Consider the following 23,427-nt stretch of genomic DNA (forward strand, 5'->3'; position numbering starts at 1 on the left):
AGAGGGAATTGGGAGTGGGAAAGCCCTAAGTATGGAAACAAAGCTGGCTGGAGTGAAGTGAGCAAGAGAGGGGGGTAACGGATGATGGCAGGGGAGCAGCAGTAAAAGGGATGTGGGAGCCAGGGTGGGCCAACCAGGTTGGACCTTGTAGAACACTGTTAGAAGTTTGACCTGGACTGTGAGTGACATTGGGAGACTCCCTAAGAGGGTTTTGAGTAGAGGAGTGACTTGCTCTGACTTTCATTCCAATCCCAAAGAAAGGCAATGCCAAAGAATGCTCAAACTACTGCAAAATTGCATTCATCTCACATGCTAGCAAAGTAATGATCAAAATTTTCCAAGCTAGGCTTCGATAGTACATGAACCGTGAACTTCCAGATGTTCAACCTGGATTTAGAAAAGACAGAGAACCAGAGATCACATTGCCAACATCTCTTGGATCATCAAAAAAAGCAAGAGAGTTCCAGAAAAACACCTGCTTTATTGACTATGCTAAAGCCTTTGACTGTGTGGATCAGGACAAACTGTGGAAAATTCTTCAAGAGATGGGAATACCAGACCATCTGACCTGCCTCCTGAGAAACCTGTATGCAGGTCAAGAAGCAACAGTTAGAACTGGACATGGAACAACAGACTGGTTCCAAATCGGGAAAGGAGTATGTCAAGGTTGTATATTGTCACCCTGCTTATTTAACTTATATGCAGAGTACATCATGAGAAATGCTGTACTGGATGAAGCACAAACTGGAATCAAGATTTCCAAGAGAAATATCAATAACCTCAGAATGACACCACCCTTATGGCAGAAAGTGAAGAAGAACTAAAGAGCCTCTTGATGAAAGTGAAAGAGGAGATTGAAAAAGTTGGCTTACAACTCAGTATTCAGAAAACTAAGATCATGGCATCTAGTCCCATCACTTCATGGGAAATGGATGGGGAAACAGTGGAAACAGTGGCAGACTTTATTTTTTTGAGCTTCAAAATCACTGCAGATGGTGACTGTAGCCATGAAATTAAAAGATGCTTGCTCCTTGGAATAAAAGTTATGACCAACCTAGACAGCTTATTAAAAAGCAGAGGCATTACTTTGCCAACAAAGGTCCATCTAGTCAAAGCTATGGCTTTTCCAGTAGCCATGTATGGATGTGAGAGTTAGACTATAAAGAAAGCTGAGCACTGAGGAATTCATCCTCTTGAACTGTGGAGTTGGGGAAGACTTTTGAAAGTCCCTTGGACAGTGAAGAGATCCAACCAGTCTATCATAAAGGAAACCAATCCTGAATATTCATTAGAAGGATTGCTGCTGAAGCTAAAACTCCAATAGCTTGGCCACCTGATGTGAAGAACTGACACATTTGAAAAGACCCTGATGCTGGGAAAGATCGAAGGTGGGAAGAGAAGGCAATGACAGGCTGAGATGGTTGGATGGCATCACCGACTCCATGGACATGAGTCTGAGTAAGCTCTGTGAGTTGGTGATGGAAAGGGAGGCCTGGCGTGCTGCAGTCCATGGGGTCCCAAAGAGTCGGACATGACTGAGCGACTGAACTGAACTGAACACTGTAAAAGGCAGTCCTGGCTGTTGTGCTGTGGATGGGTTGGAGGTGGGTGTTGGCAGCTTAGACCAGGGTAGTAGCAGTTGAGACGGAATAAGTGAAGGGGCTAGACCTGACAGAGGGGGATGGGGTAAGCGTGTTCCAGGTAGAGGATATAGCATATACAGAGGGCACAGAGGCAGAAAGAAAGGCATGATGTTCATGGTGATCTGCAAGTAGTCTTAATGAAAGGAAGGGTGAATGCTGAGTGTGTGGCAGAAGATGAGTCTAGAGAGGTGGAGAGTCATTAGATCTTATGCCAGGAGGGTTCACTATTTAGAAGTCTTTTTAACACAGCATACATAGTTTTGCAAAAATCTCTTTTGCAAAAGGACTATTCACAGTTGGTTAACTTTAAGGAATACTCATAGTGGCCAGTGTTGGAACAAGTTAGTAGGAATGTACCCAGGAACAGAGACGTATTCTCAGGAGGTTTAGAGCTTCCATCCTGAGGACTAGGGCTCTAACGGGATTGACTACAACTGTCTGCCAGAAGAATCCTGGAGTAAATGCAGAGTACAAGCAGATGGGTGCATGAGGACTTCTCTCATTCAAGAGAAGACTGTGCAAGGTTTGCTGAAGTGTTCACTACTGTGCCTAATCCACTGCCTCAGTATTCAAGTTAGAAAGTTAGAGATACTATTTCCAAAAAAATGTAAAACAGATCTACATTTCAGTAGTTTACTAGGTTAACCTTATTCTTTCAACAGACATATTTAGCTAGTTTAGCATCTCAGGATCCTCTCAGAGTAAGGCATTTTCTTGCCCAAGTCTTACTGCTATGCATATGTGCCTGGTACCGGTCTAAATTCCCTCTCTTTTCTGTAGTGTGAATCTGTTTTTCACCCTGCTATTGTCTTCAGAGATGGAGAGTGACTAGTAGTAATGTCAAGCAAATTGAGAGGGTGAAAATAGCACTTTGTGGTCAGGTCTCCACAGCCAAACTAAATTGTAGAATCGAAGCCAGTAATTGAACAAGGCAGACAAAAAGAAGATCCTGTTGTTTCATTTATCCAAATAATGGCCTTATTTCTTCATTTTTCTTTGCCATTTAAGACTCAATCAGTGAAATCAAGGAAAATATTTTGGTTCCAAAAAACACTTTGCAAAGGCTCTCTGAAATCCAAGAGTTTTCGTTCTATTAGCTGTTCGTGAGTGGATATATTTGTATATTTGCATACCAAGGAGTAATGGACTAGAATAACAGAGTTAATTAATACTTGTGGTGCATAAAGATGAATGATTACCCCAAGGATAGTCTGAAAGGGAAGGAAGTTGCTTATCTTATTCAGCTTTAAGAATTAAGTGCATTGTAGATGCTATTTATAGATACCTGAGAGTTCATTTATATTTAAAGATATTCCTTTTTTTTTTTTTTTTTTTTTACTGACTCTATGGTCCATTCTTATATTCTGGAGTCATCAGTGTGAACTGATCTGGGATTTTGAGATAAATCCTGGACGTGTATACATGTATATCACACATACACACACACACACATGCACATATTCTTATATGGAATACACCTGTGGGAATACAAGGCATAGGAAAGGCTTCATCTTTACCATTTTCAGTGCCTGTTCTAATGGTAAGAGATGGTATCCATCAGATGAATAGGAGTGAATGCTGACATAATCAATTTTAGCTACTTTTGGCTCTCTGTGTAGAATGAAGAAAAGATGTGCTAAAATGCAGGCTGATAATTTTGGTGCTTATTTTCTAGGCTAGAGTAAGGGTTAGAGTTCTGGACTAGAAGCCAGTTGTCATGAGGTCTTCTTTCAGTATTACTATTGATTTTTTTTTCAGTCCATTTGACTTCTGAGTGATTATCTATAAGGGAGAAGTGAGAACTGCTACTTGCTTCACTGATAATATGATTTGAGCATAAAAACTTTCATGTCTTGGATGATAAATCAATTGAAACAGACTCTGCAGACTAGAATGATGCTCTAGTGGCATGGGAGATGATTAGCAGTTTAGACAAATGAAAGTGTTCTATCATTGCAACATTTTTGGCATCAAAATCTTTTGTGCTCAGTAATATTACTTACCATTTTATGATTTAGGTTTAAGCGAAATTCCCCAGAACTGGTACCTTAATGCAGTGATATCACATGCACTGTAAAAGAGCATGCAATTCTAAAGATGTGTGTTTTTGTATGTTAGTAGTACATTAAAACACAGTGCTATATTGAGAAATGTATAGACCATATTTATAAACAAATGGAGCAGCAAAAGCCACTTTGAATACACCTCTGGATGTTCACTTCTAAATCAGCATGACTTCCATCAGTCTTCAGTTTGCTTAAAGTCAAGCTCCCAGGAAAACAGTTTCATTTCATAAAATAATCTGAGAAAAATCCACAGCTCTTAATCCTGACATGGAAATGCTGCTCTACAGCAGAAGATATAAACTCGAAAGCCTGGAATCACCAGGCTCTGAGTGTTTTTCTCTTTCCTTCCCTAATTAGGCTCTGGAAAAAGAGTGACTTTTTTTTTTTTTTCTCACCCCCACTGTGAAAGTTATGAGACTCTTTTGCTCAAATCACCCAGAAGGAAAGCTTGGAAGTTCATGTTCCTTAGAGAGTTGTCAGTTCTGCTAAAGAAGATTAAATGCCCATGGCACAGGTGTCATATCCCACAGCTAATCACAAGGAAGAGAGCAAATGTGGCATAGCCCACATCTAGGCAGCTACCGTAGGTCAGGACACCCGAGGGGTGCTTCAATCTCATATGGTGTACCAGCCAAGATATTCACTCGAAAATAAGTAACTGACATGAAAAAACCCATCATATTGCCTCTTGGAATATTTCAGTTTGAATCGCTTGGGTGGCTCTGAAACAAAGATTTCTGGGTTGGGGCAGAGGTATTTGATTCCTCTTTGATTCCACTGTTTGCATCATAGAAGATGATTGATTAAAGGCTTCTTGCTTACCTGTGAAGTTGATTTTCAGCAAGTAATCCTTGTATAGCTTCTTCCCGTCCAGGATCTTCATGGCGTCGCAGAGCTTGGTGGTGTTGGGGCAGAGCGTGCGCTGCATTCTGTGCAGGGCATGGGCCATGGCATACACCGCATTCACCACGAACATAATCTTGGATTCCTGCTCGTAGTTGCTGCTGTCGATGGCCAGGTGCTTGTCGCAAGGGCGCCGGTGGTTGTGCTTGTTCTGGAGGCTGCACTGGAACTTCTGCTCCCAGAAGTCCCGGAACCAGGGGTTGCGGTGGTTGTTGTAGGGGTTGAGGCTCTGGAAGTAGCGATCAAACGGGCGGATGGGCTGCGAGGCCAGCTCCAGGGTGATGGCGCCATAGGCCACATGCTCGCTGCCCTTGATGATGCTTTCTTGCGCACCCCAGCCGTCGCTGGCCACCCAGGTGAAAGAGGCGTTGGCGCGGCTGGCAGCGGCGATGAGCTCCCGGGAGTCGTCGCTGCGCATGAAGAGGACCACGACGCGCGCGTTGGGCTTCTGCAGCAGCTCGCGGATCACGCTGTCGTAGGATTTGCGGATGTTGGAGCGGCCCACCTTCTCCGCAGTGGCGATGCAGATGTTGCGCAGGCGGGCTTCCTGCTCGAAGGCCTCGATCCCGGTCTCTCCATAGTCGCCCTCCGAGGCCACGGTGGACACGTAGGTCCAGTTGAAGAAACGCAAGATCTCGGCCATGGCTTTGGCCTGGTAGAAATCGGGGGGCACGGTCCTGGCAAAGTAATCGTAGCGCGATTTGTCGCTGAGTTTGGCGCTGGTGGATGCGTAACTTATCTGCGGGATCTGGAAGAGCCTCAGCAGGTTTGCCACCTGGGGGAGGGAGACAAGGCAGGTACCATTATTTTTTTGGCAATCCGGAGGTAACTGATTGCACAGGAAAGGTGAATCATACCAGGCCTTTACCCAGCTCCCTCTGCAGCTCCAGATTGCTAAGCTCTTCTGGACACTTTGCCAGCTGCTTTCCTGGACACTGTATTTGGGGAATTAGGAAACAGGTTCCAAGCAGGTGATTCGAGTGTTGGGAAAAGACAAAGAGAAATGAGAAGGGCATGTCTCTTTCTCTCCTAGACTTTATACTACGTCCTGGACCAGAATCAGTTCTGTTCAGGTATCAGTGGGGCTGCTTTAAGTTTCTCGAGTCCTCTTATAACTCAGTCTAACAATGAACTACAGTGAATTAGCCAAATTCGGTTTTTAGACAAACTTGGCTGTGGTTGTATAGAAAGAGCCTGGGTGTTGTCTAATTCTCACTTCCCCCTCTTTTGCTAAAAAAGGCAGTCTCTGAAAGAGTTTAATTTGGGAACTGTATGCCACATGGACAGTTCAAATTAGACACTTATTATCTAGGTTAAGCCAAAAAAAAAAAAAAAAGTCCATTCTTTTTGGTCCACCCCAATTAGGCATATACCTTTCTAACCTTAAAGAACTTGACCAACATTTTCTTAGCCTTTTTAACATTTTGTTTCTGCTTGGATTATACATAGCCCAAGCATACAAATGCTATTTTTATGATATTTTTTATTAAAAAGCAAATTAGGGAGTGTTGAGGACCTTGTCAATAAGGAACTATTTACTTTAAAATGTTTAAAGTTTATTCTGAATAAAGAATGTACATTTCTTATAATTTACCTTGCAATAATATTTCACTTCTTATTTATTACAGAATAAAAAAGGAAAGTGAGAGTAGCATATCAAGGAACATTTTATGCATAGAGTATTTGTGAAGCTTATACATTTTAAAATATATATGCAGATCATATGTAAATCTAATAAGTTTTTGTTTTTCCTGGCTACCTCACATATACTGAACATTTCTATCTTTACAATGATTTTAGTTACATAATATACTAAGTAGACTTTAACTGGAAATAATGTTGGCTATCCCAACATACTCTATGAGAACTTTGAAATTTCCCTTCTGAAAATTGCGGTTTCAGGTTTCTGTTTGACATGGAGGAAGCACAGCTTGAAGTAGGCAGCTGTTAGCAAAGAGCACAAGTAACATCAAACAACTGACAGCTGAGTCCTGACTAACCATCATTTCATCTGGCAGTGGAAACCAACAGCCATATTCATACACAGCCACACAGCACGTTCTCAGAGATCTGGCCTGCTATTAAAACCAACACTTGATATAGCCCAGAGCTATCAAAAATGTTTTCTATATCTTTGCAAATCTTGGTACCTCTCATGTAACTACAAATAGAACAGCAAGAAAATCTGGCACTTAGCATGCAATATAATGCAAATTTAGGATCCAGATCTTTTTTGCATCTTGATTTTTAATATATGTATATATACTAGGATGTGAGTGAATTTTGGGGAATGGAGGTGAGTGAATGGGTAAGTGGGCGGATGAACGCTAGTATGCCGTTTATTTTTTTCTCAGGCCTAGAGACCCTGAAAACAAAACGGACTCTCCTGATTCATTTGAACTTGGGAGTGCTGGTTGTTTACTCAGCCTGACTGTGATGGCACTGAGCCAGTACTGTCATCACCTCTGTACTGAGTACCTGGCTTCTTTTGAATGTACGTAGCACTGTGGCAGACTGTGATGAGACTGTCCCTGTCTGTGCACGGACTTGGCTTGATTATGGAGACTTTGGATGACATTGGAGAGACCATCTCTTCTGGATGCTACAGTTTTCTAATCTTCAAGTTCTGTTCATCAGGATCTGAACCCCTCAGGGAGGCAGAGAATGAAAGGACCTGAAAAATGCCTGTAGACATCATTTTCTGGCAGCTAGGAACCACAGTGAAAGAATCCTAAACTGTTGAAACTTCCTTCTCCCGGAGGCATATGAGTAAAGAAAAAGTTCTTGTCTTTTGATGAATAGGATCCTGTGGCTCCACGTCTACCTGTCCAGGATATCTGAGAACAATTTACAAACAAGGCAGACGTACAAGAGAGTGAACTGGGCATAGAATGATGGCAATGTGGAGAAGATTCTCTGGGTAGGAAGGGGCACAATTATAGTAGGTTTGAGTAGGTAGTAGGTTAGAATACAACTGCAGTGATTGCTACCATTTTATGAGTAGTTATCTGATATACAAATGATTATGTACAAAATAATAAAGATCTACTGTATAGCACATAGAACTGTATTCAATATCTTGTAATAATCTATAATGGAAAAGAATCTGAAGGAATATATATAGATATATAAATATGTATCTCTATCTATCTATGTATCTGAATCACTTTGTTGTACACCTGAAGCTAACACAAGTTTGTAAATCAATTCTACTTCAATAATAGAATAGCTTGTATATGAGTGTTTAATGAGGAGACTACAGCCTACTTTAGAAAAAGGAGGCACATTTAGTGAGCTAAACATGAGAATGGAACTCTAATAAAGTGTAATCTCAATTGTATTACCTCTTAAATAGCATGGAGCAATCATATAGTCAGAGCATGATGTTCAGAGTTACATTTACATTTTTGAAACACATGTAATGCCAATGAATGATAGAATAAAGTGTTGAAGTTCTTTTGTCATGGTGAACCATTCATTTTAATACTAGTTTCTTTAGATTACATGAGTAAAAATGCTTAATATAAAAATTAAATACCACAGAAATAAGCAGATTATAAATCTCATTTTCTTTCCCTCTCTCACCCTCTCCAGCCTGACTTCTAGAGAAGAATAAAGTTCTTAGTTTGATTTGTGCATTTTCAAAATTATTTATTCTGTTGTAAAGCCAGTGACTAATGTACTGGGTATTTATATGTGTATTTTCTCCTTTGATGTTCACAACTGCCTTTTATGATAAATATTGTTTTCTCCATTGTAGCAGTGCAGAAACTGAGATAAAGAAATTTGTTTGTGATCATAGGATTAGAAAGTAGAGGCAAAATCACGATTTAGACGCAGGTCTTTTGACCTGAAGGACCATAGCTGCCCTCTCATAACCTTGAGTCTGCTGTCTCCTGCGTGACTGTGAATCTGAGGTCTGAAGCACAGAAGGGCACCCAGGTAGGAAGAACAGGAGGGAGGAACAGAAGCAGTATTGTGGTTTACACTATGGACCACCTAGTTGCTACTAGGAGCTTTCTTTTTAACATAAAACTGGCCAGCTGAAAGCTTCTTGATTTGCTTTACTGGCCATGTGGTTTCCTCTGTGAAAACATGAAGTTGTAAGAGGACATTTACATTGGACATCATTTTAAAAATAGAAGAATCATTTTAGGATGGAGAAATAATGTGGACTTTTGGAAGAAAGTTACCCAGTTATAGTGTTAGTAGGAGTGGAGGAAGGGAAAAAAGATCTAGTTATATCCTTTAGGGAAAACCACTTTAAAAGTAGAGAGATACTTTTCATGGTTAGAAACTCTAATAAAAAGGGATATAGCTTAAGAGCAATAGGAAAACTTAAAAAATAATTCAAATAACACAGAATAGTCTCAATAAGACGGACAAGTCAAGATCTCCAAAGAAGCTACTGGATGGCTAGGCTGCATTGGGCCATGTGAGTGTTGAAAGAACTAGCGAGAGGGATGAAACCTGTAGGTGTGTTAGGTCCTTGGGCAGGCCTTGGACAAGATACAAGATTGGCATGAGCCTGTGAGAACTAGGAAGAATAAAGCACAGAACGTGAAAATGGAGTGATGTTGATTGTTGCTATGATTGTTTTTCGATTATATTTTAGGAGAAGCTGTGGTAAGAAGAGAGAGAATCACTGGTTGGGAGAGTTGGTTCTAAATGAGTGAAAGCAAGACACTGCCCAGCTCTTTCTGCCTCCTTATGTGCCTTCCTGAGAATGTTTCCTAATCTAGAGATTGTGATACAAATATATGAAAAAGTTCTCTCACACCCAAGCAGGGCAGAAGACCACAAATGGGTCCATAATCAATTAAGTTTGCCTCTGAATTCTGGAGGAAATCATAGATTAAATCAGGTAATTACTATTAATAATTTATGAGAGATTAATAATGGGAGGACTGTCAGAGGATAAAAAGTGAGGAGTAAGAGAAAATTCAGGAACTATAAATCAGGAATAAATATGAATCAATAATCATTATATATTTTGGTAATTTTTTTTCTCAGAGTTCCCTATAGAGAACATGCAGGCATTTAGAAATGAACAAAAAAATTGCTAGAAATCAGCATGGATTCACTGAGAATGAATTTCAGTAGAATCTTCCAACATTGGTTGGACCATTTAGGGAGGAGTTGTAGCCATGAACTCTGACTTCAACAAGGTATTGGTGACATTACCTGGATTCTCATGAAAAGGGGAAAGTGATAGGAATTGGATAAAAATTTAAATATACTAAAGTAGAATAGCTTGAAGAAATTCTATATGAGGTGGTCAAGTAAGATTAAATTTTTATCAGTGACTTTGGAAAAATACATAAATAAACTATGAGATCATTACATTTTTGAGCCAGAAGGAGCCATGAAGCTAATCTAAGCTTTTTGCTGTATAGGTGAGAAAACTGAAGCTCACAAAGTGAAGTGGCTTTCTAAAATTTACACAACCAATAAGCAAAAAAGCTGAGTGGAGCCCAGTTTCTTGATTTTTCCAAAGGGCTAGCCTTCTTTTCTGGCAATTAGGTGATATTACATAGGAAGAGATGTATGTTTCTGGATTTAAGTTAAAATTACATGTAAGTGAAGAAAAAGTAAGAAAACTAGGGGAAAATGAGGATATAGATGCCAAGCTGAATATTGCAAAAATCCACCAGAAATCCAAGGGTGGCTAAAGTCAAAGGGGAATTATTAAGTGGTTTGCTGTATTTAGATTCAATTTTAGACCCACTGTTATTGATGGATTATCTCCTTTAATCCTCATAACAATCTTATGAGGCTGATACTACCATTGTCTCATTTTATAGATTGAGAAACCCAGGCACAGAGCACCTGGGGATCTTGCGTCCCAGGTGTCTGACACTGTGCTTACTTTCCCAGTTCAGTTTGGTTCAGTCGCTCAGTTGTATCTGATTCTTTGCAACCCCATGGGCTGCAGCACACCAGGCCTCCCTGTCCATCACCCACTCCTGGAGTTTGCTCAAATGTACGTCCATCGAGTTGGTGATGCCACACAACTGTCTCATCCTCTGTCGTCCCCTTCTCCTCTTATTCAGCTCATTCTGCAATTCAAGCTCTTAACCTCTGCCATATGGAATTCCTCTCGTTACAGTATAGCAATGATATATTTCAAGTTATAATAGGTCCATCCTTTCTCATTTCTTAAGGCACTGTCTCCTTGACTGGAGGACCATGAGTAGTCATTCCTTATTAGTAAAAATATACTTTTTCATTTGTCAGTTCTGTACTTTGAGATAGCTGTGTAGATGTTTGTTTACTTCCTGACCATCTACAGAGGTAAGAACAGTGGTCTAAGAAACCAGGGGTCATTTCAGCTGGGAGTTTGAAAGCTTCGAGTTATACATATCGTGATCAAGTTTGGCTTTACGATTTATGTAGGATACACCAAGACCTCATGGAGGAACCCATTGTTCCCTAAGGCCTGAAAGGCTGCATCCAGCGTTCCTAGAAGCCCTTTCTGCACACGGTGTACTGTAGTCTTTTGTTCAGTGTTCAAACACCTGAGGGGTAGCCACTTTCTGGGTGGTTGGAATTTATCCTGGACTAGGCAGTGAAAGCTCAACATTCAGAAAACTAAGATCATGGCATCTGGTCCCATCACTTCATAGCAAATAGATGGGGAAACAGTGGAAACAGTGTCAGACTTTATTTTTTTGGGCTCCAAAATCACTGCAGATGGTGACTGCAGCCATGAAATTAAAAGACACTTACTCCTTGGAAGGAAAGTTATGACCAACCTAGACAGCATATTGAAAAGCAGAGACATTACTTTGCCACCAAAGGTCCGTCTACTCAAGGCTATGGTTTTTCCAGTGGTCATGTATGGATGTGAGAGTTGGACTGTGAAGAAAGCTGAGCGCTGAAAAATTGATGCTTTTGAACTGTGGTGTTGGCAAAGACTCTTGAGAGTCCCTTGGACTGCAAGGAGATCCAACCAGTCCATCCTAAAGGAGATCAGTCCTGGGTGTTCATTGGAAGGACTGATGCTGAAGCTGAAACTCCAACACTTTGGCCTCCTCATGTGAAGAGTTGACTCATTGGAAAAGACCCTGATGCTGGGAGGGATTGGGGGCAGGAGGAGAAGGGGAGGACAGAGGATGAGATAGCTGGACGGCATCACCGACTCGATGGACATGAGTCTGAGTAAACTTTGGGAGTTGGTGATGGACAGGGAGGCCTGGCGTGCTGTGGTTCATGGGGTCGCAGAGTCGGACACGACTGAGCGACTGAACTGAGGCAGTGTAATGTTTTCAATGCAACCTCTCAAGTCACAAATGTATGGGCTGTTTTTTTTTTTAAGATTTGATAAATGCTAAAGATGCTGGGCTTGGCCAGCTACTGTTATATTTTCCAGCAGATGTGATGGTTTGAATTAGTATTTCTGCCTTTGTTTCATTTTTGCAGTTTTAGTGAAAGTGTTAGTCGCTCAGTCACATCCAGCTCTTTGCTACTGCATGGACTGTAGCCCTCCAGGCTCCTCTGTCCATGGGATTCTCCAGGCAAGAATACTAAAGTGGGTTGCCATGCCCTTTCCAATCTGTGTCTCCAATGTCTCCTGTATTACAGGCGGATTCTTTACCTGTTGAACCATCAGGGAAGCCCCAGGATGGCCTTCACCGGTAATAGTTGTCCAACAACCAATGGTATATAATGTTGAATGTCTGCTACTATTTCCCTATTGTTTCTGTCTCCCAATGAATTGTCTGGTTTCTCCCATGTCCTGTATCCTCAAATCTATGTGCCTTTGCTTATGTTGTTCCCTGTGCTTAAAATGACTTTTACCACTTGTCTGCTCAGTGAATCCATTCAAGGGCCCCTTCTCTGAGAAGTTACTTCAGGCTGAGTTGTGCACCCATCTTCTGAGACTGTCACTCCTTTATGTATTTCTCTCATGGCACTAATTAAAATGTATGGTGACTTCTAGATCATTCACTAATTCCTCTACTGGAATGAAAACTCTGAAGGCCAGGGAATGTGTGTTGTTAATTTCTGTTTCCTCGATGCCTTGTGGAGTAAAAGAAGTGTGCCATGCATATGTGTGTGTGTGCTAAGTCACTTCAGTCGTGTCCGACTCTTTGTGACCCTATGAACTGTAGCCTGCCAGGCTCCTCTGTCCAGGGGATTTTCCAGGCAAGAATAATGGAGTGGATTGCTGTGCCCTCATCCAGAGGATCTTCTTGACCCAGGGATCAAACCCACATCTCCTATGTCTCTCCTGCGTTGGCAGGCAGGTTCTTTACCACTAGTGCTCCCTGGGAAGCCTGCACACCATATGATTTGTGAAATAAATGAGCTGATGAATGAGTGCACTTCCATGTGACCATTTCTAATTACAACAATATGTTTCTGTGGGAACCCCCCAAACTAATTACCCCAGCAAGCAGTGTAAAGCTCCTCTCAAACACTACCTATAAACAATATACTGTGCATTGTAGATCCTTTGCTAATCATTGTCAAGTTTTCACCAAAGTGAGATAATACACAGACAATTGGTTTAGACCTTAAGGTAGCCAAAGCAAAGGTTTTCATACTGTTAAAACCAAAATTTCTCTGAATATCTCTGTGTAACTAACTAGGAGTATACAAAAGGAAGTCAGTATAATGCCAACTGGATCTGGTTATTGCACCAATTTCCTTGGGCTACAAAGGTGCCTTTTTATCTTAAGGAAAACAAACTAAGGGCCTTATCATGGAGCCTTAGTCCTCAAACCATATAAACCTAAAGTAGGAATCAGATAAACATATACCTAAGGGAGTTCAGTTCAGTCGTTCACTTGTGCCCAACTCTTTGCGACCACATGAATCACAGAACGCCAGGCCTCCCTGTCCATCACCAACTCCCAAAGTTTACTCAGACTCATGTCCATCGAGTTGGTGATGCCATCCAGCCATCTCATCCTCTGTCATCCCCTTCTCCTCCTGCACCCAATCCCTCCCAGCATCAGGGTCTTTTCCAATGAGTCAACTCTTCACATGAGGTGGCCAAAGTGTTGGAGTTTCAGCTTCAGCATCAGTCCTTCCAATGAATACCCAGGACTGATCTCCTTCAGGATGGACTGGTTGGACCTCCTTGCAGTCCAAGGGACTCTCAAGAGTCTTTGCCAACACCACAGTTCAAAAGCATCAATTTTTCAGCGCTCAGCTTTCTTCACAGTCCAACTCTCACATCCATACATGACCACTGGAAAAACCAGAGCCTTGAGTAGACGGACCTTTGGTAGCAAAGTAATGTCTCTGCTTTTCAATATGCTATCTAGGTTGGTCATAACTTTCCTTCCAAGGAGTAAGTGTCTTTTAATTTCATGGCTTCAGTCACCATCTGCAGTGATTTTGGAGCCCCCAAAAATAAACTCTGATACTGTTTCCACTGTTTCCCCATCTGTTTGCTATGAAGTGATGTGACCAGATGCCATGATCTTAGTTTTCTGAATGTTGAGCTTTAAGCCAACTTTTTCACTCTCCTCTTTCACTTTCATCAAGAGGCTGTTTAGTTCTTCACTTTCTGCCATAAGGGTGGTGTCATCTGCATATCTGAGGTTATTGATATTTCTACCGGCAATCTTGATTCCAGCTTGTGCTTCCAGCCCAGCATTTCTCATGATGTACTCTTCATGTAAGTTAAATAAGCAGGGTGACAGCATACAGCCTTGACATACTCCTTTTCCTATTTGAAACCAGTCTGTTGTTCCATGACCAGTTCTAACTTGCTTCCTGACCTGCATATATGTTTCTCAAGAGGCAGGTCAGGTAGTCTGGTATTCTCATCTCCTTCAGAACTTCCCACAGTTTATTGTGATCCACACAGTCAAAGGCTTTGGCATAGTCATTAAAGCAGAAATAGATGTTTTTCTGGAACTCTTGCTTTTTCGATGATCCAGCGGATGTTGGCAGTTTGATTTCTGGTTCCTCTGCCTTTTCTAAAACCAGCTTGAACATCTGGAAGTTCACGGTTCATGTGTTGCTGAAGCCTGGCTTGGAGAATTTTGAGCATTACTTTACTAGCGTGTGAGATGAGTGCAATTGTGTGGTAGTTTGAGCATTCTTTGGGATTGTCTTTGGGATTGGAATGAAAACAGACATTTTCCAGTCCTGTGGCCACTGCTGAGTTTTCCAAATTTGCTGGCATATTGAGTGCAGCACTTTCACAGCATCACCTTTCAGGATTTGAAATAGCTCAACTGGAATTCCATCACCGCCACTAGCTTTGTTCGTAGTATGCTTTCTAAGGCCCACTTGACTTCACATTCCAGGATGTCTGGCTCTAGGTGAGTGATCACACCGTTGTGATTATGTGGGTCGTGAAGATCTTTTTTGTACTGTTCTTCTGTGTATTCTTGCCAGCTCTTCTTAATATCTTCTGCTTCTGTTAGGTCCATACCATTTCTGTCCTTTATCAAGTCCATCTTTGCATGAAATGTTCCCTTGGTATCTCTAATTTTCTTGAAGAGATCTCTAGTCTTTCCCATTCTGTTGTTCATCAAATGAACCCATACTAAGGTCTGCTCATAAGGCAAGATTTTTCTGCAGACTAATGCATTGTGTACAGATACGTAAGCAGCCAAATCCTCAGCCCTCAGATCAGTTGCTCAGTTCTTATTCTTTCTTGGGAATGTTTTTCCAATAATTAATAGCTGACTATGGAGTCAGGCTCCTGTAGGTATTCAAACCATCCTTATTCACTGTTGAGAATTTTTTGAGTTAAAGACGGAGTTTTTCTTCTCCTGGCATTTTTTTTTTTTTTTTTTAGCAAGTCATGGGAAGTCTTCAGAATTCTAGGTGTCATGCTTCATTTCAATGATGCTCTCATCATGGAGATAAAAGAGTATAAACTTTAGGAAAGAGCTGGGGTAGTCTATTCTTTGAGGTTGTGGAGAAAGGGAATATGAATTAGAAATGTCAGTCACCTGCGAGCCTCCACATCCTGTGGTCACTCTTCCCATGCAGGACATCCATGACATGCCCATTTTATTTTGTAGTTTCGCTGAGATACCTATTCTTTTCCCCAAAACTTTTCACTTTTATTTTATATTGAGGTATGGCTGATTAACAATGTTGTGGTAGTTTCAGGTAAACAGTGAAGGGACTCAGCCACACCTGATACATGTATCCATTCTTCCCCAAATCCCGCTTCCATCCTGCCTGGCACATAACATTGAGCAGAGTTCCATGTGCTATACAGAGGTCCTTGTTGGTTATCCATTTTAAATATAGCAGTGTGTACATGTCCATCCCAGACTTTCTAGCTATCCCTACACCCCCCAACCCCGGCAACCACAATTTCACTTTTCAAGTCTGAGTCTCTTTCTCTTTTGTAAGTAAGTCCACTTGTGTCTTTTCTTTTTAAAGTCCATATATAAGGGATATGACATACCCATTTTAAATATGAGCTTCATGCCTTCTGTGGTGACACAATGCCACACATTTTATTCAACAGAAGACAGAAAGGCAGATGTAGGTCTAGAGTCTAGCAGCAGTAAGTGTCCTACTAAAGTGATTGTCCATGATGAGCAATCTTTTCAGAACTTTCGTGGTTATTTTCTTCTGAGGTTGTGCTGATGGGGACAACAATAGCTGGTGTTTATGGGGACCTGTGCTTAGCTATAAGAATTCCAGATGGTAAAGAGGCATCAAATTATTACTTCCTAAGAAAAGTGCTATCTACAAAGCTGAACTGTATGCATTTGAAAAATAAGCCATTGGTGCTGTCCCGGGAATAAGGAGACTTGATAATAACCTCCAAGTGTTTGCCTTTGCATTTGGTGTTGTTTCCATATCACTTTGGGGCTGTTTTCTAAGAATAAGCTACACCTTTAATTGTTTTATCACACATGCAGTGCTGAGTGCTTTGTTTCATTCTTTTAATTAAGTGATTATATACAAGCCCGCAAGACTACTGTACTTTAAGCCATCTGCTACCTTATAACCCATGTTATTACATAAAGCCAGTTCTCAAAGTTGTTATGGGATGAGACCACAGTGACCCTCCTATTGAGAATGATCAAGCTGTACCATTAGCTGTACAAAAACCTCAGATTGGCTTGGATTTTAAAATGAAACTGGAGGTGGTGTGTAGTTGAGAAATTGCCTGAGGAATTCAAGCTGTTCCCATCACATGAGTTATCTGCCCGTAAAGGATGCCAATCATATTGTTATTGCAGAAAGGATTAGTCATTTTTTTGTTTGTTTGTTTGTTTTGGACCACACTACCTGCAGCACATCTGGGAATGCTTTGCATGAAATGAGTTGACTGGAGCCCATGTTTGAGGGTCAGAGATTAATCTGGATTTAGGAAGTCGTATAACAGAGCATAGCAAATGCCAATTTTCTCAGTTTAATCTGCAAAAGTCACTGATTCTTACATGCTGTGAGCACAAAAAACACTCTAGCCCAAGATTTGTACTGCTATTCCCATTACTGGTATGACTTAGTCCTGATGATTTTGTAGGGATGTTCCAGAAAAGGACTCTTTAATCATGGTGGAAACCTTCATAAATGGCTTATAGTAACCCTGATTGCTATCTCTTTCTCTCCAGAAATCATTGCACTCAGGACCTGTGGTTGGTAACCCATATTGTCAGACATTTTCATTTTCTTCCTTTGTGACTAAGTAATTTATGAATAGCAAGGCTAGCCATTTTGGCATTCTCATCCCTTATCACTGTGGCTGAACTGCTATGTAGACCATGTAGGGTCCCTTGAATCACATTTTCCCGGGAGACTGGCATCATCAGACATATCAGGTTTCTCATCATGAAAACCCGCATTCGACAAGGGTCTGTCTTGCTCCCTTTCTAACAAGGCACTGTCTCAGGGATGACCTTGTTCCCAACTAGACTTAGCAGATACTTAGAAGGGGAACAAGATGACATTTTGCCTACTGTATCAGCCTGTATCTGCTCTTTACTCTTTTTCCCCTTGTGAATTAATTTTTAAGAGAAATCATGGGCTTGAATGAGTCTGAGTTGCAGTCCCTAACAATAAGATCAGAAAGTCTATGGCATATCTGGTCCAGTGTGTGTTAGTGTTTGCCAATGACACCTGCAAAATGATGACTTCAAGGATGACTTGACAGCAAAAGGCCTGTTAAAGACACATCCTTTTGTGTCTTGGATATTGATTTTTTACAGTGCCTCTTGAGAATTTAACAAAGCCACAAGTTGAACAAATCCATATTTTTCTGTGGCCCCTGAAGTCACTTGTATAACATAATATGATAAATTTAGTCCTATTGATTAAAAACGACACTCCTATCCTTTTTTTTTTTTACTATTAACTGAAGTCCAAAAGTGTTGAGTGTGTGTAGGAAAAGCTAAGAGCTGTAGCTTAATTTTTAAAAATGATTTTTATTTATTTCTGAGATCCTTTGCAATAGTTTAGGGCAGAGGGCTATATACCATATTATTTGTAGTAAATAAAACTATGCTATTCATGGGTTTCCTGTTAAATGTTCATCACTTCAACAGAACTGCCAGGTATATAAGCAAGTAGGGTACACATTCAGTGCATAGGAATGGCATCAAATAGGCCAGCAGTGGAATACCAGCCCATTCTCTCACTAGCTGCTTGAATTTAATTTTTTAAGTTATTGGTTTATTTAAGTTATTTTAATTCCTTAAGCTTTAGTCTCCTCTTCTGTAGAAAGGGAATAAGTAGTCTCTGGCTTGTGAAGTTATTTGAGGATGAAGTGATAATATGTGTGAATCACTTAATTCACCAGCTGGCACTTAGTAAGTGTTCAAAAAATGAAAGGGATGGTGAGAATGGCTGATCCAGCAGTCATTCATTCAGCCAACTTCAATTGACATTGATGTTACAAGACACTATTCTCAAATTTATATTGTCCTAAGATGAGTAATGTACCCCCACTGTCTTCCAGGAAGGTGTAGTCTTGTGGGAGACAAAGAAGCATACTAAGGATAAAATTTTGAGCTACGTGTACATATACAAAAACATGGGTGAAGGAGCAGTTTCAAGTGAATCATGGTGTGTTCCCACGTAGAGGGAACACAGCCTTGATCTTGAAGACCGAGAGAACGTTTACCAAGCAGAGGAAGGGAAAGGAAGTTTTCAGGCAGGAAGGTGAGCACAAAGACAGAGATGGGCAAATTCACACCTGCTTTATGAGTAGCAGACTATTCAGTGTTATCAGGGTACCCAGTGCCCCTCTAGGGATTAGTAGGGTGAGGAAGAGTAAAAGGATTGTGGCTGGACTGCTAAGTATTTCACATGCTACGATAAAGATTTTGACTTTTCTTCTTTAAGAGATAAAAAGACATTACAAAGTTTAAATAAAGGAATGACATGACCAAAGTTGTGTTCTAAGCAGGCCACAGTGGATGACATCCGACTTGAAAAGAAAAAGTCAGGGCAGGGTAATCAGATGGACAACGTACTTATTCTGGCTCAGTCTGTGAGGTTTTGAAGGCCAGGGACCTTGTAATCCTAATAGCAGTTAGTAAGTTACTAGTAGAAAGGTCAAGATTGGAGGTTTAAAAATAAAACCTGAGTTCATTAAAACCATTTATTTGGTTGGTAGTAATTACTTAAGTACTCATGTCTTAATTTGTTCTCCTGTTTGTGTCATTACGGGTCACCTTGAAATCTTCTTGAAAAGAAGCAGGTCATAAATAATGTTCATCACTGGAGACTATAAAAAGGCTAAAGAACTTTTAAATTCCTGGAAGCATCTCAGAAAAAGGGCATAAGCAGTTTCTTCCAGGTAGAAATGAAAGCAGAGATTCAGTTAAGTGAACTCTGATAGCAGTTGAAGTTTACTGGATGACACCAGCCTGCATTTATTGTCACATTTCTTAAATCTTGTATAAATGATATTCCTTAAAACTACTGTGTCAATATAGGTAATATATGCTTAATGCACATATGTCCTTTTTACTTTGATGGAAAGTTACTTTTTGGAGAAAAATCCTGAACAAATTATAGATTATGTGTTCCATCACATCTGTTTTCCACCCGGGGAGAGCTTAATTGCCTGGTTTGTATTCTCTGAGGCCTCATTGTGAACCTAATGGCAACTACCCAAAGTGGAGACGCAGTGCCTGGTAGGGACCTGCTAGTCCCTGGGATGCACGCCCTGCCAATTTGACCCTAATAAGTGACAGCAAATGCTCAATATGCTTTGCCATTCTGACCACTTGGCAAGTAAACCTGGTCTATATTTGGAATATAATTTTTGAAGATGCTGTCCCTGTTGTATTTTCTTGTGTTTTACAGTTCCCTCTATGGGAACGTAAAGTCAAGGAGCTGGCAGGAATCAAGACTTTGTCACTAGTAACAGAGGGATTTCCATAATATACCAGGTGGTGATGTCAAAAATAGAGACACCACAATTTTAGTATTCCAAGTCCCACTGCTATACGGCCTGGAGTAGCAGTGTTTGCTTAGAGTTTAACTGCAGGTGTTTTTGGAACACTATTCTTGAATTTTCAGAGTCCACTAATTGCAAAAATACTCTAAGTTTTCAACTGCCTTTTTCAGAGAACTGTAAAAGTGCTTCTATTCTGCATTAAATCAATAGACTTTCATTATTATAAACTGTTACGTATTGGCTCTTTCCCCATTGAAATTCTGAGCCTTGAATATATTGAGCTATTAAAAAGGCACATATTTAATAGTGATTTGCAAAGAGAACTTTATGCTGTTAAAGCAAAATCACAACTTCATTTTAACTGAAAGTTTCAGCAGTCCTACATTGATGAGCTGACCTATTAATCTATAATTGTACTGTATTATGAAACACTTACTAATCTTTCAGGAATGCCTGTACCCCTTGATTTTCATTTCACGACCTCCATCCTAGATGTGTGAACACCACAGAAGCTGTTCTCAGTCATGGACCCTTCTATTGCCCTGTGGCCAGTGGTCCTGGTGGTAATCTCTTGTTTTTCATGAGTAGTTTCCAAATAAACACATGACAGAAGGAGAATTAATTAAGGAATAAATTAACTCCAAAGCAAAGGAAAAGAAATAGTACATCTTAGATAATTACCTCTGGCGAGAAATTTCTACAGTGAAACAATGTTAACAAAAGCATTTTTGAATTGCTCTTGCTGTTGCCTCCCTCCCTGTGATAAAGTCCTTAAATAGCACAGCCCTGTTTTGATGGGGGGGAGGGTGGGGTGGGATTTGTGAGATTGCTTTAGCATGAAAAGTCTGGGAAGGAAATAAATAAAAAGATTCTATCTGAGATAATTCTTGAGTTGAGTTTTTCTGAGGCTTAGGCTGTGTGAGGGGGTGATCAGGATAGCAGTGTGGGAGGCAAGCTATCTAGATTTTAATGTTGATTCCACTACTTGTAAAGTGGTAGAAACTTAAACTTGGTACTTGACCTTCATGAACCTCAATTCCTCTTGAAACTATTCCTCTTGCACTGGAGATGTTGAAAGTTTAAAAAAAAAAAGCCAACAGATAATATATACTAAAATCTAAAATGTTTAATTCTCATTATGTGTGAAACTCTTTTTTTTTTAACCTGGTTTTCATGTATTTTCTCATTTAATTCATGCAATAACCCAGTAAAAGAGGTACTATTAATATCTTAGTCTTAAAAGTGAGGAAAGAGGCAATGAAGGATTAAATAAATTCTGGTTAGTCTGCACCCAGAGTTTTAATCAATGAGCTGAAATTTTTAGGAAGGCGCGCTAAAAATGTATAGCTGTATCGGTGCTGTGATTGTTGTGTTTGCAATTTTAAGCTCATTAAATGCAACTATCATTTTTACTTTTCTAGTGATAGAGGCACTAAAGGTGGATTGGTGAATGGATTTCTAATGCTGTCACTCTACTTGTCTTAAGGATAGGATGATGTTTCCTTCTCTTTTGTGTTGGCTCCTATCACAGAATCTGGCATAGTCAACACTGTATTCTTTATGTGGAAAGACTGAGGAGAGCTTGATTAGAGAAAGTATGGGGCACTAACCTAATCTGGAATGGCCCTGGGTGCCCACCTATGTTGAGTGTTGCATAGTAGTCTCTGGGAATAGTCAGTCTAAGGACAGATGGGGTGGAACCCTTAGAGCTCCTCTCAGATCAGGGCATCTTTTGTGGCACACAGTGAAGGTGGGGAGGGTGGCGGTGGGGGGGGGGTGTTGTCCCACAAGCTCATTTTGCTACATCATCTGTCTTTTGTATCATATGCAGTTTTCCATTGTAGAAAAATGCTTATTTTTCATTTATGATCATCCAGACTGACCTAGAATAAGTAGGTCATGGTTGTGATCTGCAACGCAAGATTCATTCAGGGATTTCCAGCCTTCTGGACACCATGCAGCAGGTTATCAGTCTGTTAATTCTTTCAATTCATTCAAAAAGCATTTACTCTCAAGGAGGTGTTGTTTTAGGCACCCTCAATACAAAAATACAAGATGTGGTCCCCAAACTCAAGTAGCTTATCGTTAGGTGGGAAAATAGATAGGCAAAGGTATAATTATAGTTAATAAGCTAGTAATGGAGGTGTGCACTTAAGTAGTGGGAGCTTGGGAAACATTTCTTAAAAAAGATAGGGTATGAGGCTTCCCTGGCAGTACAGTGGTTAAGACTCTGCACTTTACTGTAAGAGGCACGGGTTCTATTCCTGGTTAGGGAACTAAGATTCCATATGCTGTGTGGCATGGCCAAAAAGTTAAAAACAGATAAAAGGTATTTTTTTTTTAAAGGACAGTGTCTGAGCTGAGAACTGAAGGAGAGAAGGATTTGGCATGGCCAAATGGCCAAGGGACAGTGCATTCCAGATAGAAGAAACACCATGTTCTCCTTTTTAGGCAAGAATGAGCAGGTAGTATACATCATTAGACTATGAGAAAGCAGCTTTCCAGGGACACTTCAAAGGCAGGCTTTCTGTTCACACAGATCTAAGAGTCTTTTTCCTCTTTACTTCCATTCCCTTCTGCTCATTCCGTCTTTCTCTCTGGTCTCCTAGTACTTACACGGTCAACTGATTCTCAGTTCTTGTATGTGTTTTATGTATGGATTTGATATTTGCTTATAGATGCCTCAGGGGCTCCTAAAATGTCTACTATTTATAAATGTTTTTATTGAAGTACAGTTGAGTTACAGTGTTTCAGGTATACAGCAAAATGATCCTCTTTTTCAGAGTCTTTTCCCGTGTGAGTTGTTACAAGATATTAATATAGTTCCCTACGCCATATAGTAGCTCCTCATTGTTTATCTATTTTATATATAGTAGTGTGTCTCTGTTAATCCCAAACTCCTAATATATCCTCACTCTCCTTTCCCCTTTGGTAACTCTAAACTTGTTTTCTATTTCTATGAGCCTGTTTCTGTTTTTTAATAAGATTTATGCATTTTATTTTGCATGCTCTCTGCTTCCCCTTCCCTAGTCTACACAGTAGTGTTCTTGCTGAACCTAAAATACATATGCTTAATAAATGCTTATTTTCTAATGAAAGTGAAATTATGTGTGTCCTAGTTGTAACTAGTACACAATTGAGATGCTTGATTTACCAAACTCACACAAATACTACCATAATCAAGTGAAGTAACAATTGATTAGACTTCTTCAAATTAATCCTGATGGAAGAGTCTATAATTTATTTTGTTTCATGTTTTAGATACTTTCATTATAATCACTCATCTTAATGGAGTATTTTGCTTGAGCACCGTATAATTATAAAATTAAGAAATGCCCTTAAATGCAACACAATTCAGATATTAATATGTTGCTTTGTCTCCTCAGTTATATATAGGTCAGTTTTTGTTTGAATAACTCCAGTGACTAAGGACTTACAGCCTCCTCATTCAGGACTATCATTTCGTTTCTAA

General features: G+C 40.3%; 1 protein-coding gene across 3 annotated transcripts in view; it reads right to left on the reverse strand.

Moving 5' to 3' along the window:
* GRM3 (glutamate metabotropic receptor 3) overlaps positions 1–23,427 on the reverse strand; it is a 226,397-nt gene that overhangs the window by 65,328 nt on the left and 137,642 nt on the right. For all 3 annotated transcript variants that reach the window (XM_061166332.1, XM_061166331.1, XM_061166330.1), the window contains one exon: positions 4,532–5,387. In XM_061166332.1, coding sequence (XP_061022315.1) covers positions 4,532–5,387 — 856 coding nt within the window. The remainder of the gene's footprint in view (positions 1–4,531; positions 5,388–23,427) is intronic.

This window comes from Dama dama, chromosome 18, assembly GCF_033118175.1.
Source record: "Dama dama isolate Ldn47 chromosome 18, ASM3311817v1, whole genome shotgun sequence".
NCBI classification, from domain to species: domain Eukaryota; kingdom Metazoa; phylum Chordata; class Mammalia; order Artiodactyla; family Cervidae; genus Dama; species Dama dama.